A 14820-nucleotide genomic window follows, 5' to 3' on the forward strand; every position below is an offset into this window, starting at 1 on the left:
GGAAGTTTTTGTTTCACTAATATGCAAGTGTGCATTTGTGTGTATATTTGTGTGTGTGTGTGTTTGTGTGTATGTGTGTGCATGTACATTAGACTGCAATATAAAATGTATATCTTGCCATGTATTGTGGTCAAAACATCTGAAAGCTAAGTTTCAAACCTATCAGATGACATGTCAGCAGAGCTGAGAGCATGAATTATTAAGAAATATTCATTATCAAGGAAAACAAAATATATGTAAAATACATTGCTAGGATTTTCTAAGCAAATCCATTGTAACACATTTTTTCAACCTTCTTCTCAGATCTTGAGTCTCTCAGTTTTATATGCAAATTGGGCAGAAATCAGGACCCAGGAATGAGAAACCATACGTCACTAACCAGTTTCATCCTTCTGGGATTAACAGATGACCCTCAACTACAGATTCTGATTTTTATATTTCTACTTATTACCTACATGTTGAGTATAACTGGAAACCTGACCATCATCATTCTCATATTAATGGATTCTCACCTTAAAACTGCAATGTACTTTTTTCTCCAAAATTTTTCCTTCTTAGAAATCTCATTCACTTCTGCCTGTATCCCTAGATTCTTGTACAGTTTAGCAACAGGTGATAGGACTATTACCTATAATGCTTGTGCATGCCAACTTTTTTTTACATATCTTTTTGGAGTAACAGAATTTTTTCTCCTTGCTGCCATGTCCTTTGATCGATACATAGCCATCTGCAAACCCCTGTATTACATGATTATCATGAACCACAGGGTCTGCAAAAGGCTAATCTTCTGCTGTTGGATGACTACTTTGTTGGTTATACTCCCACCACTTAGCTTAGGACTGGACCTGGATTTCTGTGACTCCAATGCCATTGACCACTTTGCCTGTGATGCTAATCCTATCCTGAAGATCTCATGCTCAGATACATGGTTCATTGAGCAGATGATTATTGTATGCTCTGTGTTAATCTTCATTATGACTCTTGTGTGTGTGATTTTGTCCTACCTGTATATCATCAGAACAATTCTAAAATTCCCCTCTGCCCAGCAAAGGACTAAAGCTTTTTCTACCTGTTCTTCCCACATGATTGTAGTTTCTATCACCTATGGAAGCTGTATCTTTGTGTATATCAAACCTTCGGCAAAAGATGAAATGGCCATTAATAAGGGCGTATTTATGCTCACTACTTCCATTTCACCCATGTTAAATCCATTTATTTATACTCTGAGGAACAAACAAGTGAAACAAGCCTTTAATGACTTAGTCAAAAGATTTATATTGCTCTCAAAGAACTAGGGGAATGTTGATCCCTAAGCATGTTTTCTTTAGTTTTTATCCTATTTTGTCTTGATGTAGATTTGGGTTTCCATTCAGTACTGCCACTGATCAAGTCACCCTTTACACCTCATAAGTCAACTTTTTTGAGAATGATAATCTTTATTAAGAAAAAAATGAGAATAGTTGTTTCAGGAAATCTAAGCGTGACTTCACTCTCAACCTTCCCTTACCAATGCTGAAAGGATTGGGAAACTATTCATAAAATACTGGTGCAATAGTGTACATTATTCCTCCACAAAAAAATACTCTAGAAGAGAAATAATGTTAAAAAGAATCAACGCTTTTTCTAAGTGTAACAGCCCAAAAAAAATTTCAAAAACTCAAAATGAATTTTAAAACAAGGAGTAAGCATAAAGATTTAAAATTTCAAAAAAGCATTTACTGATAAAGCTTTAAAACCACAAGATTCACATATTTTATTGAATGAATCCAATCCAATATCAAAGTTATTTAAAAATTGCCAAAACGGGCATGAATTAAATTAAGATGAAAGGAGAAATGCACTGGTACTCCCTATTAAAGAATTAAAGCCGACATTGAAACTACATAAAACAGATTGATACTGATGTACTAAATGAAATGTTAAATTTTGAATGTAGGTATTTAAATTAAGCAGGCAGATGGCAGGAGGTGGAAGAGAACTAATTAGTTCTAGAAAATTGATAGTAAATAACCAGCAAGCCAAATATACTAGGAATAGAGAAAAGAGAAACAGACTACAATGCGAATATTAATATCAATGAAATGATTTGCTTTTAAAAAATGAAATCTTTAGATATTTCTAGAGTCCAAAATATATACCTAATGATAACTCTCAAAGAACCATCAGCATTTAATTACTCCTTACATTGATCAACTTCCACTTCTGCAGTTCAACATATTAAAACCTCCTTAGATACTTTTTCTTTTACTTCAGGTTATTGTTCATATTGCAGTGTCTATAAGCAGGAATTCCCCCCACCTCCCTGCCCCGCCTTTTCAACTACCCAGTCCCCAGAGTCCTCTAGTTGAAATGCCATTTCCACAAGGAATCATTTGCTTACTTTGTCTTACTGTTCCAACAGCACGACATCACCATGCCTGGTCGGTCTTACCCATTAGATTTCTATCACCACTAAGTTCCTGCACTCAGAACTCTCATCAAACTACAATGTCATCTTTACTTGTCTTTATTCTACTCTAAATGTTAAATGCCTTAGAGAACGTCTCTCTGTATGCCAAATTCCAGAATGCTTTACTCCTGGCACATGGACAAATATCAGTTAACATGATAGATAATCTCCCAATACAGTGATTTGGTACTTCTGACAATGCAAAAAGATAATTTTTATGTGAAGATAAAAAAATACAAAGGTAACATTTGGCATGAATCTGTGAACAAAGGATGAAAGAAAGTCATGACTATCCTGTTAAAATGTTTATTTTTAAATTTCTGAACGAAATAGAATGAAAGCCAAAATTTATTGAGAATTTATAATACTGATAAACCTCAAAATATCCCTACAACTTTTATTTATTGTCATAATTTACACTGGAGAAGTGTAGACAAATCAAAGTTTAGAAAAATGAATTATTGCTAGCAAGTGATAGAACTAGCCTTCAAAGGTAGTTTTATTGATTTCTGAAAGACTCTTTTTGTTCAAGTAAATGCATCTGCTTCTCCAGAGACAGCAAGATGATTTCAAGGAATATCCCAAGAAATACCTTCCAATACTAAAATTGAGAAAGATGTACATCATAAATAATGTATAAAGATAAAAGTAACATGTGTTACATTTTGTATATATACACATATACTTTATTAATACTGTTAACAATAAATGATATTATTTTAATTGAATAATATACTATAAAGTGATCAGATTAAATTTAAAACGTCAGATTACCATATATAAAATGAAGAACAAGTGGGAATGGGGAGAAAAAGTAAAAGCAAGAAAAGAGGGAAAAAGGAAAAATGGCCTTATTATCTGGGTCTTCAGCTTTGTTGGGGAAAGCCTGGTTCTACGCATTTTTCTTGGTGTTAATCATCTGTTCCATTACAGAACCTCCTACTGTGAGTCCATGAAAGGAACTCAAAGGCCCTACATGGGTATCTCAAGATCTTAGAGTGCTAAAAGAGAAATTCTCTAAGTTCAGTCCCCATATGGACCAATAATGTTTAGCGGTCTTCCAAATTTCAACCAGGCAAAAGCATTTGGGCAGCAATCCTCACCCTATAGTTATGGTTTAACTTCAAATTTCTAAAATATTTAGCTTCTCTGATTTTTGGATTCTGCCATAACCTATGCTACTAATTCATCAGTTTAAATCTAGGAGACGTATGTACTTTGGTTAAGATTTATCTTTGCTTTTTTCTCCATGTGGGAATTTCTTAGTCTACCTACAGCACTAAGATGGGGGAATAGAATTTAACTTGTGATTATCAAGTGCTCAGTGATCTCAAGTTTATATAACTGCTAACACACCATGGTTTCTGAATTCTTTAACCAGAGGTGAAAAATCATTTTCTGTACACATCTGGTTTATCTTCTGGGCTTAGAGCTTGGTCACATAGGTAATGGTATCCCATGATATTAGTTTTCAAGACCATATTATTTAATCACACATTTCCTTAATATGTGTTCCAAACAAATTGAGAAATAGACACAGACATAAGATGAGTGTAAATATTTTTTTTTCATTCATGATAAAGGTAGATAAAGAATGTGGCTAACTAAGATGAGTTTCCTTAAATTGGCTTGATGCACCTGCTAAATTTGAACCTGAACTTTTCTGAAATCACTAGGTGAGGACATGCTACCCCAGTGAGCTAACTCAGTGGCAAATGGAGAAATAGGGCAGCATGCTTGCCTTATAAATAGCCAGTCATGAACAATGATTTTTTTGAGATTACTTTTCAATTTTATTGAGGTATAATTAACATATAAAATTGTAAAATATTTAAAGTGTCATTGTGATTATATTATATACATGTACATTAGAAGAGAATTCTTCTCATCTAGTTAATTTAAACACTTATCACTTTACATATTTACTCGTGTGTGTGAGAACATTTAAATTCAACTCTCTAAGCAAAATTCAGTTATAAAGTGTTATCAACTATAGTCATCATGTTATACAATAGATCCTCAGACCTCTCCCTAATTCCTTCACCTCCAGCCCCGTACAACCACTTTCTACTCTATTTTTATATGAGTTTGATTTTCTTTTAGATTCTACATATAAGTGATACCGTGCAGTATTTGTCTTTATCTATATGACATATTTTTTAGCATAAAAGCATCAAGCATCAAGGTCTATTCACAGTGTCAGACATGGCATGATTTTTATCCCAATCTCAACAAGCAGATAAATTTTGTAGAAAATGATCTAATAATCTAGGTACTTAAGCCATTCTCATTCTCTTATTTATTTGAGAGAGAGCAAGCAAGTGAGAGAGAGAGAGAGCACACGAGCACGGGGGAGGGAGAACCAGACTTCCTGATGAGCAGGGAACCAGATACAGGGCTTGATCCCAGAACACTGAGATTATGACCTGAGCAAAAGGCAGCCACTTAATCAACTGAACCACCAGGGTGCCCCAATAAATAAATATTTTTTTAAAAGGACAATATTTTTATTCATTTTACCCCTTCATACTTTTTAGAATTTTCTCATTTGTTTGAAGCAAATAAAACTTTTTGAACCCTGTCCTTAAAGGCCTGTTTCACTTGCTGGTTCCTTAGTGTATAAATGAAGGGATTCAATAAGAGGGCAACTGAGGTATTGAGCACAGCTACTCCTTTGCTTGAAGTCACTCTGTTATTTGCTGATGGTTTTCTATACATGAAGATGCAGCTACCATAAGAGATGGAAACTACAATCATGTAGGAAGAACAGGTAGAAAAGGCTTTAGTCCTTTGCTGAGCAGAAGGGAATTTGAGAATTGTCTTGATAATTTAGCCATGGGAGAGAAGCACTAACATCAATGGGACCACTAGTGTCAGCACAGCCAAGAAAAAGGACATTAGCTCTAGGAAATGTGTATTTGAGATCTGCAGGATGGGAGAAGAATCACAAACAAAATGATAAATGACATTGGAAGCACAGAATTCCAGCTTGAGTCCCAAGATGATTGGAGGAAAGATGATCAGGAATCCAGTTACCCAAGAGCTGAGTACAAGTTGGTAGCAAACTTTGTTGCTCATGATGGTGGTATAGTGGAGAGGTCTACATATAGCCACATAGCAGTCATAGGACATAGCCGCCAGAAGATAAAATTCAGTTACTCCCAAAAAGATAAAAAAAACAAAACAAAACACAACTGAGTCATACACCTTATATAGGAAATAGTTCTATCCTTTGTCACAAGGCTCACCAGGAGCCGTGGAATACAAACAGTTTGTGAACGAGATTTCTAAAAAGGAGAAATTCCTTAAGAAGAAATACATAGGTGTCTTCAGGTGGGAATCCAGCAGAGTGAGAATGAAGATGGTTAAGTTTCCTGTTGCACTCAACAAGTAGGTAAAAAATAGAAAGAGGAAAATCACAACCTGCAATTCAGGGTCATCTGTCAGACCCAAAAGAATAAAAAAGCCACAGACTGGGAGAAAAATTTTGCAAAAAACACATCTGGATGAATGGATAAGGAAGATGTGGTCCATATACACTATGGAGTATCATGCCTCCATCAGAAAGGACGAATACCCAACTTTTGTCGCAACATGGATGGGACTGGAAGAGATGATGCTGAGTGAAATAAGTCAAGTATTTGACTTATTTGTTTCACTTATTTGTGGAGCATAACAAATAGCATGGAGGACATGGGGAGGAGAAGGGAGTTGGGGGAAATGGGAAGGGGAGGTGAACCATGAGAGACTGTGGACTCTGAAAAACAATCTAAGGGTTTTGAAGGGGTGGGGGGTGGGAGGTCGGGGTACCAGGTGGTGGGTATTATAGAGGGCACGGATTGCATGGAAAACTGAGTGTGGGACAAAAATAATGAATTTGTTATGCTGAAAATAAAAAATAAATTAAAAAAAATAAAAAAAACTCAAACAAACAAAAAAATTAATGATGTATTTTATGATGACTAACATAACACAATGAAAAGTAAATAAATATAAACAAAAGGAGAAATTGTCCTGTAAATTCAAAAATGTACAAACTCTTGCAAGCACAATTTAGGTAGTGGTTTTCAACACCCTAAAACATAGCTGTATTGTTTGTAAGACCTGTATTGAGAGTTGTCTACCTCCTCCTCCTTCTTCAGAATGTTTTGTAGATCTGTTGCATTATTTCCTTATGAAATTTACCATTAACATGATCCCTAAAAGCAAAAAACAAGACAAAAAAAAAAGCAAAAACAAAGTAAATTTTTTTTCTTTAGAATCATTTTTACCTGTGAAACTTTCTTTCTTTCTTTCTTTTTTTTTTTTTTAAAGATTTTTATTTATTTGACAGACAGAGATCACAAGTAGGCAGAGAGGCAGGCAGAGAGGAGGAAACATGTTCCCCACTAAGCAGAGAGCCCGATGCCGGACTTGATCCCAGGACCCTGTGCAGGCAGGGCTCAATCCCAGGACCCCGGGATCATGACCTGAGCTGAAGGCAGAGGCTTTAACCCACTGAACCACCCAGGCGAAAGAAATAACTTTCTTTCCTAATATCGTCAACTATTCAGCTGTCTTTTAAAATCTACATATATCTCAAATTTTCACCATTTTATGTTTATTTCTTTTTTGCAGCTTTCATGTCAAAATTCATGCCTGTCCAGAAAAATTATGTATTGCTTCTTTAATAGTTTTCTCCTGCTTTGATTTAAAAAAATAAAATTTGGTCTAGTGCAGAGGGTTGTCTGAATATCATGGTGATTTCCAGAATCAATTTCCAGAATCTTTTTCCAGAGAAAGTATTTAAAGTAGTTCATGGTATCTTCTGTCTAAAGCTGCTTTGTTTTTATTGGCTGATAAATGGAAGTAATGTAGTAAGTAATGTAGTAATGTAGTAATGTAGTCCTTATCACATCTATTGTCTTGTAATCACCATCTTATGTATTGCTGCAGATCTAGAGCTAATGTCTTTTTTCTTGGCTGTGCTGACACTAGTGGTCACATTGATGTTATTGCTTCTCTCCCATGGCTAAATTATCAAGAACCTATTTTTTATATTAATAAGTGGAAAAATAGCTCTCTAGGAAGGTATAATCGGACAAAAATAAGTTGATAAGTAAAATGTGACAAAATGATGACCATAGAGTGAAGATTTCTCTTTCTAGAGATCGTTTCATTAGCCTTTTTTTCTCAGTTTATGCATTGCTATTTAAAGCTTATATAATTAATAAAAAAATCAATGGACAGATTTAAGTGCATTTTGTAAATAGATACTGTTTATACATTTTGTATTTCTATACCAAAAAAGATGTAAAATGATTAACCAAAAAGAAAAAAAAAATCAAGCTACTTATACATATCTGCTTTTGATTTCCACAAAATTATCTTAATTTACAATTAAAAATAATAGATCCAACTCTAAAATGTTTACCTTAATTCCTGTGTTTTCCCATATTTTCTTCTAGGATATAAAAAAAAAGAGCTAGTAATGGATTATGAATGTACTCAAAGCTTAGACAATATTATTTCAGTAGGAAATTGAAAGAAAAATAGCTCTTAAGTTGCAACTTAATGCAGAAAGATGGAATATATGCTGTGCTTTTGTAAATTTTCTGTGTCTACCTCACTCTTGTATGTAAGTTTGAACTTAGATCAGTTCTGGACTTGAGTAGTACTGTATTTAATATTATTTTAGACAAGATAAATTCTCTTGCCTTTGCTGCTGTGAATATGTCCAAATTATATCATATCTATTATTAATACAAGTGAAAGTTATTTCTATATTCCTTACAACTGGAAATGGAAAAAATCCAGGAAAATCTGATACAAGTGTTCTTATATCCACCAAGCAGGGAATAATTCATTGTTAATTTTACATGCTAAAAATATGAGTGTTCTTATATCCTTTAATTACATACCCAAGGGATTCTATTGAGAAGGGAAAAGAAGCAAAACAATACAAAGAAAACATTCCCCTGGGATTGATCAGAAGACACTAATGATATATGATAAAAATAACTTGTATAGCATATTATAATAGAATGTGAAGGGTCAATGTACCTAAGGAGAACTGAGGTTAAAGGAAATCTGTGACAAAGCTAATGAGCAATTAATGGGTCATGATCACATTTATTTTATTATTTAACAATTATCACATTTAACAAAATCTTTCATTCATAAAGTCTTGTAAAATAGTTGCAAAGTTACTCATGTTTACCATTTTACAAAAAAATTTCCGGAGCATAGGGGCACCTGGGTAGCTAAGTTGGTTAAGCATCTGCCTTTGGCTAAGATCATGATCTCGGGGTCCTGTGATGGAGCCCCATGTCTGGCACCCTGCTCAGTGGGGAGTTTGTTTTTCCCTCTGCCTCTGCTCTTCCTCCTGCTCTCTCTTTCTCTCTCAAATAAATTAATAAACTCTTTAAAAAAATTTCCAGAGCATAGATAAAGAGTAAAAATCCCTTTCTGGTTTTATGGAACCAGCATAACATTGACATTAGTGTCTGTCAAGTTAAAGAAAATAAGTTAAACTTATAGACTAATCTTTCTTTGGCATATGAAAACTTAAAACAAAAAGCATTAATAAATTAAATCCAATGATATATAAAATTGGTGCCACATTAAGACAATTTGAATTAATTCCAGGTATGTGAGATTGATTGGTATTAGGAAACAAATTAATGATTCATTACAGAAATAGATGAAAATGATATGTTAATCTCAATAGATTAAAAGCAGTATTTGACAAAATTCAGTACTCATTTATTAAATTCTTGACAAACTTGGAGTAGAGGGAATTTCTTTAATTTGATGCAGAAAACCTAAAAAAAAATAAACTCTTTAGGAGATACCACATTTAGTGGTAAAATATTAAAAGCTATCCCTCTGAGACAAGAGAAAACTACTCTCATTATTTATATTTAACATTGTATCCATATTTTTGACCACCTTAAAGAGGCCAAATGAAGAAAGAAGAAAGGAAAGTTGATTGAAAAATGAAAAGTTTTATTGATCATAGATAACAGGTTATGTATATAGGAAATCCAAATGAATCTACAGAAAACATTAAAATTAAACACTGGCTTTAGCAAAGTCACTCAGATCACGTACATAACAGTATTCATTGTTTTTGCACCACACCCAGGGCTCCATGCAATATGTGCCCTCCCTAATACCTACCACCTGGTCCCCCCAACCTCCCACCTCCCCCCCCCCGCCCCTTCAAAAACTTCAGGTTATTTTTCAGAGTCCATAGTCTCTCATGGTTCACCTCCCCTTTCAATTTCCCTCAACTCCCTTCTCCTCTCCATCTCCCCTTGTCCTCCATGTTATTTGTTATGCTCCACAAATAAGTGAAACCATATGATAATTGACTCTCTCTGCTTGACTTATTTCATTCAGCATCATCTCTTCCAGTCCTGTCCATGTTGCTACAAAAGTTGGGTATTCATCCTTTCTGATGGAGGCATAATACGCCATAGTGTATATGAACCACATCTTCCTTATCCATTCGTCTGTTGAAGGGCATCTTGGTTCTTTCCACAGTTTGGTGACTGTGGCCATTGCTGCTATAAACATTGGGGTACAGATGGCCCTTCTTTTCACTACATCTGTATCTTTGGGGTAAATACCCAGTAGTGCAATGGCAGAGCCATAAGGAAGTTCTATTTTTAATTTCTTGAGGAATCTCCACACTGTTCTCCAAAGAGGCTGCACCAACTTGCATTCCCACCTACAGTGTAAGAGGGTTCCCCTTTCTCCACATCCTCTCCAACACATGTTGTTTCCTATCTTGCTAATTTTGGCCATTCTAACTGGTGTAAGATGGTATCTCAATGTGATTTTAATTTGACTCTCCCTGATGGCTAGTGATGATGACACTTTCATGTGTCTGAAAGCCACATAATGTAAATTATATATTTATTCTTACAGCAAAGAATCAGGAAATAAAATAAAATAAATTAAAATACTGAGACTGTTATAGTGATATAAAAATATTTAATACCAAGGAAGAAAACTATTAAAATATGTGCAAAACTGCTGTCCTGGAAACAAAAACCACTCTATTATAAGAAACTAAAATGACTTAAATAAATGGAGGGCTAAAACTGAAATCAGGCATTTAAAACACTATGAAAACACCAGTAGTTGAAGAAACATGAAGGGCGACTTTTTTTCTTCTTGTTATTCACATTCTTCCTGGGAAGAGGGAATATTTATGCATAGATGGTATCCTCTCCACAGAAGATCATAGTCTGTCATTGCTACCTCACAACACACATGGTTCATTTGAGGAAAAATGAAGCTGAAGAAAGCTGTATTTTGTAAATGGCAGATGTTTCTCATAATTCTTTTTTCTTTCTTTCTTTATCTTTTTAAAGAATTTATTTATTTGAGAGAGCGGGAGAACAAGTGAGAGAGGGCACAAGCAGGGGGAGTAGCAGAGGGGGAAGAGAAGCAAACTCCCCACTGAGCAGGAAGCCTGATGTGGGGTTCCATCTCAGGACCCTGAGATCATGACCCCAGCCAAAGACAGCTGATTAATCAACTGAGTCACCCAGGTACCCCTCTCATAACTCTTTCTAAGAATATTTGGAAAATTAAAGTTTACTGTTTGTCTTTGAGTTGAAAATTTAAAAGGATTATGGGTTGTACATGGCATTTTGCTTGATAGTATCTGACTTTCAGACTTAAAAATGGTTGAATTCTTAATTATATGTTGTTTATGATAAAGGATACAACATATTGAATACTTCTGTATCTTAACTTTTTATCATTTAGGTTTCTTTTTTTCTAAATTTCAAACTATATCAAAGACCCCCAAACTGATTTTTTAAATCTAGCCCTTATGTATAAAATTAATATCCTACACCAAAGAGTTTTAACTATAATCTTGTAGAAGCCAATTCTTGTAAAGGTAAAACTGAGAATAAATAGAAGCCTCCTTTGCTGAAAAAAAAAGTGGAGGGCTATCCCGTGGTCATGCATTAGAAAGTTCAATATTGTAAGAATGTCATTTCTCTCTAAATTATCTATTGAGGCAATGAAATTCCATAAAACTGTAACATTCTTTTAAAGATAATATTTATTTACTTGAGAGAGAGTTAGAGAGAGAGAGCATGAGAGCAGAGAGGGTCAGAGGGAGAAGCAGACTCCCCGCTGAGCAGGGAGCCCAATCCAGGACTCAATCCTCAGATTCCAGGATCATGACCTGAGCTGAAGGCAGTGGCTTAACCAACTGAGCTACCAAGATGCCCTAGAACTGTAGAATTTTAATTTCAAAAAATTTCGAAAGCTGATTCTAAATTTAGATGGAAATGCAAAGGACAAAACATAGCTAGACAATCTTGAAGTACAACAAAGTTGGAAGGCTTACTGAAAATGTCAATACTTATTATTAAGCTACAGTAATTAAGATGTTGTGTTATCGGTACAAGAAAAACTAAAAAATGAAATTGGCCAGCAAAATGAAATAAAAATTCTAGTAACAGATCCAGACTTATTTGATCACCTGAATTACAGCAAATTCACAGCTGGAAGGAGAAAGGAAAGATTCAATAAATAATGCCATGTCAAGTGGATATTCATATGGAAAGAATGAATGAAGTTTAGTCCCTACACTTTAATATACAGTGAATGTTTACTATAGTGGTTGTACTGGTTTTCTCTCTGACTGCAAGTTATGAACCACATGGGTGAATAATGGTTAATTTTGCCTATTTTAGCCAGGCTTATATGCATAGATCAATGAGGAATGAAAGGGATCTGATAGTTACCAATTTGTCTATCCTGATTTTTAGACACTCTGGATCCAGAGAAATGATTACTAGGTGGGATTGTAGATCCATTGGATCCACTGCAAAATAGTTAGATAGGAGTCCATCACCTGGCCTTGAAACACAAAGCTTTATTTGTATTTGTGTCCTATGGTGTCAGAGTCAGTTCCAACAGAAACTGAAAGGTCAACTTTAACAGATGTTGAAAAAATTTGAAGACCCTTTTTCCCCAGGTCTAGAATTATTCTGATAAGTGACCAGATCTCTTCTTGGGGAAGGACTGACTGAAAAAGTTCTGTCTGCATTTTAAAAAAATGTTTTATTTGTTTATTTGAGAGAGAGAGAGAGAGAGAGAGAGAGAGAGATCACAAGTAGGCAGAGAGGCAGGCAGAGAGAGACAGGGGGAAGCAGGCTCCCCATTGAGCAGAGAGCCCAGTGTAGGGCTCGATCCCAGGACCCTGGAATCATGATCTGGGCTGAAGGCAGAGCCTTTTACCCACTGAGCCACCCAGGAATGCCTTCTCTCTGTAATTTTTCTGCCATTACAGCATCCTTCCACAAGAAGGCATGGCCTCTCCTTCAAAGATGGGTTTGACAGTTGGAAACTGGCTCATGTATGTCAATTGGGTAAGAGAATTTCCACTGGGTTGCCTTCCCTCAACCTTTTTGAAACTTCTTGATTATATAGCTCAAATAATACTCTGTTTTGCTGCCCATCTCAGTCCTATTCTGCTAGATATTGTTACAGATCTCTACAGGTCAGTGACTGTGTGTTTCCATTTCCAGGTAAATGAAAATTAGTCACAGTCAGTGACTGTGTGTTTCCATTTCCAGGTAAATGAAAATTAGTCTACCTTGCCCTTAACTGTAGGTTGTTGCTGCCTGGTGGTTGATACTCTGAATCTTGTCATTGACAAATAGCAGCCAATCATTGATTTACAAAGAACAGTCATCATAAGGTTCCAGTGATGCTGGTGTTGCCTCTATTAGAATGTTGCTTCTTTGTTTTGTGAAGAGAATTTCCTTTGGTTTCTTACAGTTTAAGTGTACTCTAGTTTTAGTTGATAAATCCAATCCAGCATTCCTAACTTTTGAGACTTTTGCATGATTTATTTATTTATTTTTAATTTATTTTCAGAATAACAGTATTCATTATTTTTGCACCACACCCAGTGCTCCATGCAATCAGTGCCCTCTATAATACCCACCACCTGGTACCCCAACCTCCCACCCCCCTGCCCCTTCAGACCCCTCAGATTGTTTTTCAGAGTCCATAGTCTCTCATGATTCACCTCCCCTTCCAATTTCCATCATTTATAAACAGATGTTCTGGCATCTCTACCTCATTTATTGTAGGCTCCAATGTGTCCAAGCTTCAAGGAGTCAAACTAACAGTACATTAGGACTGGCTCCAGGTGTTTTTGCCAGGATGTCAAATTATGAGCCACTGAAGAGTGGCCCTATATCAGCAATCTCTCCCTTATTTAGCATTTTATTTAACCCTTACTCAAGTATAGTACCATCGTTGTCCATTCTTAGGACTGTTATCTTGATTCCTGCAATTACATTAGCTATTTTTATGAATATTTTCCTTCTGTAGGAGTGAAAGTACTTCTTTAGGAATGCCATGTTGAAACTTGATTCTAGACATTGTTTTGGAGCCATGAGGTGAGGGCAGATTTAAGGGAAAATAAGTGCTGTCTTCCAGTGCATTTGGTTCAGATGAGGACTGTGTATTTTCCAAGTAGGAGGAGGCCATTATTTTCTAGCAAGGAAGAATGGATCACTTCAAATCAGAGAGTGCAGGAGAATCTGGGGGTTCAAGATTCTCAAGAACAGTTACTCTGATATCTTCATCCTACTGTGCAAACTGAGGACAAGGGTAAAACACATGCTTCAGAATTTTTCCACTTGGGGGTTAAGGGAGATTTATACATAAATTCATCTCAGTCATTGAATGAGTACTCCTCTTGAGGAGTTTTGGTTTCATACGCTTCTAGCCTGCCCCAAAGATGGGCACAATAGACCTCTGTGGCCCTATGTCCCTTCTGGTAGTTGGAAGTCAGGAAGTAAGGCTGGTGCATGTCACAGCAGGAAGACTGAGATGGAGTGGGTATGAGATGGGATATGGATGGGGTACTGCAGCATCTCTTATGGGCCTCACCTAAAGTACAAATCTTTTGAAAATGTATAGCTGTATGTTCAAGACAGATAATGTGAGCTATAATGAAACTCTTACAGAAATTCCATTGGCTTTTAATTTATATCATTTGCATATTAATTTGAGCAGGAATGCGATTGCCTTCTAAGAGTTTATCTTGGAGAAATTTCTAAACTCTTTCCCAGAAACTATTGTCTTATATCTTATTTGTATATTGTAAGGCTGGATGTGATGTGGTATTTTTGTCCCTCATAGAAAACTGTTAATATAACATTAATTAAAGACATTTGCAAAAAGTGACCTTACTAAGTAAGGAGACAAGAAATATTTTTAGAAATTTAATTTGAATGGACTTGTGATTAGAAAGGAGCAAATGTTTTAGGAACTCAATGATACTTGCTTTGGGCAGCCAATCTCTTATTAAAACTTAAATCATCAACTTTAGTGCTCCT

At 35.5% G+C, this 14820-nt stretch overlaps 1 protein-coding gene and 1 pseudogene across 1 annotated transcript; one reads left to right on the forward strand and one right to left on the reverse strand.

Annotated features, from left to right (window-relative positions):
* The first annotated feature begins 356 nt into the window (after positions 1-356).
* LOC131837841 (olfactory receptor 6C2-like) lies at positions 357-1295 on the forward strand. Its single transcript, XM_059183506.1, has one exon. The coding sequence runs from the start codon at positions 357-359 to the stop codon at positions 1293-1295; it is 939 nt and encodes a 312-aa protein (XP_059039489.1).
* Positions 1296-4993: 3698 nt separating this feature from the next.
* Positions 4994-5908, reverse strand: LOC131839728 (olfactory receptor 6C6-like; annotated as a pseudogene).
* Between the last annotated feature and the right edge of the window lie 8912 nt (positions 5909-14820).

The sequence above is a fragment of the Mustela lutreola genome, chromosome 8 (assembly GCF_030435805.1).
Source record: "Mustela lutreola isolate mMusLut2 chromosome 8, mMusLut2.pri, whole genome shotgun sequence".
Classification (NCBI taxonomy): domain Eukaryota; kingdom Metazoa; phylum Chordata; class Mammalia; order Carnivora; family Mustelidae; genus Mustela; species Mustela lutreola.

Coding starts and splice junctions, on each gene's coding strand:
- LOC131837841 (XM_059183506.1), top strand. CDS start 357: ATGAGAAACCATACGTCACTAACCAGTTTCATCCTTCTGGGATTAACA.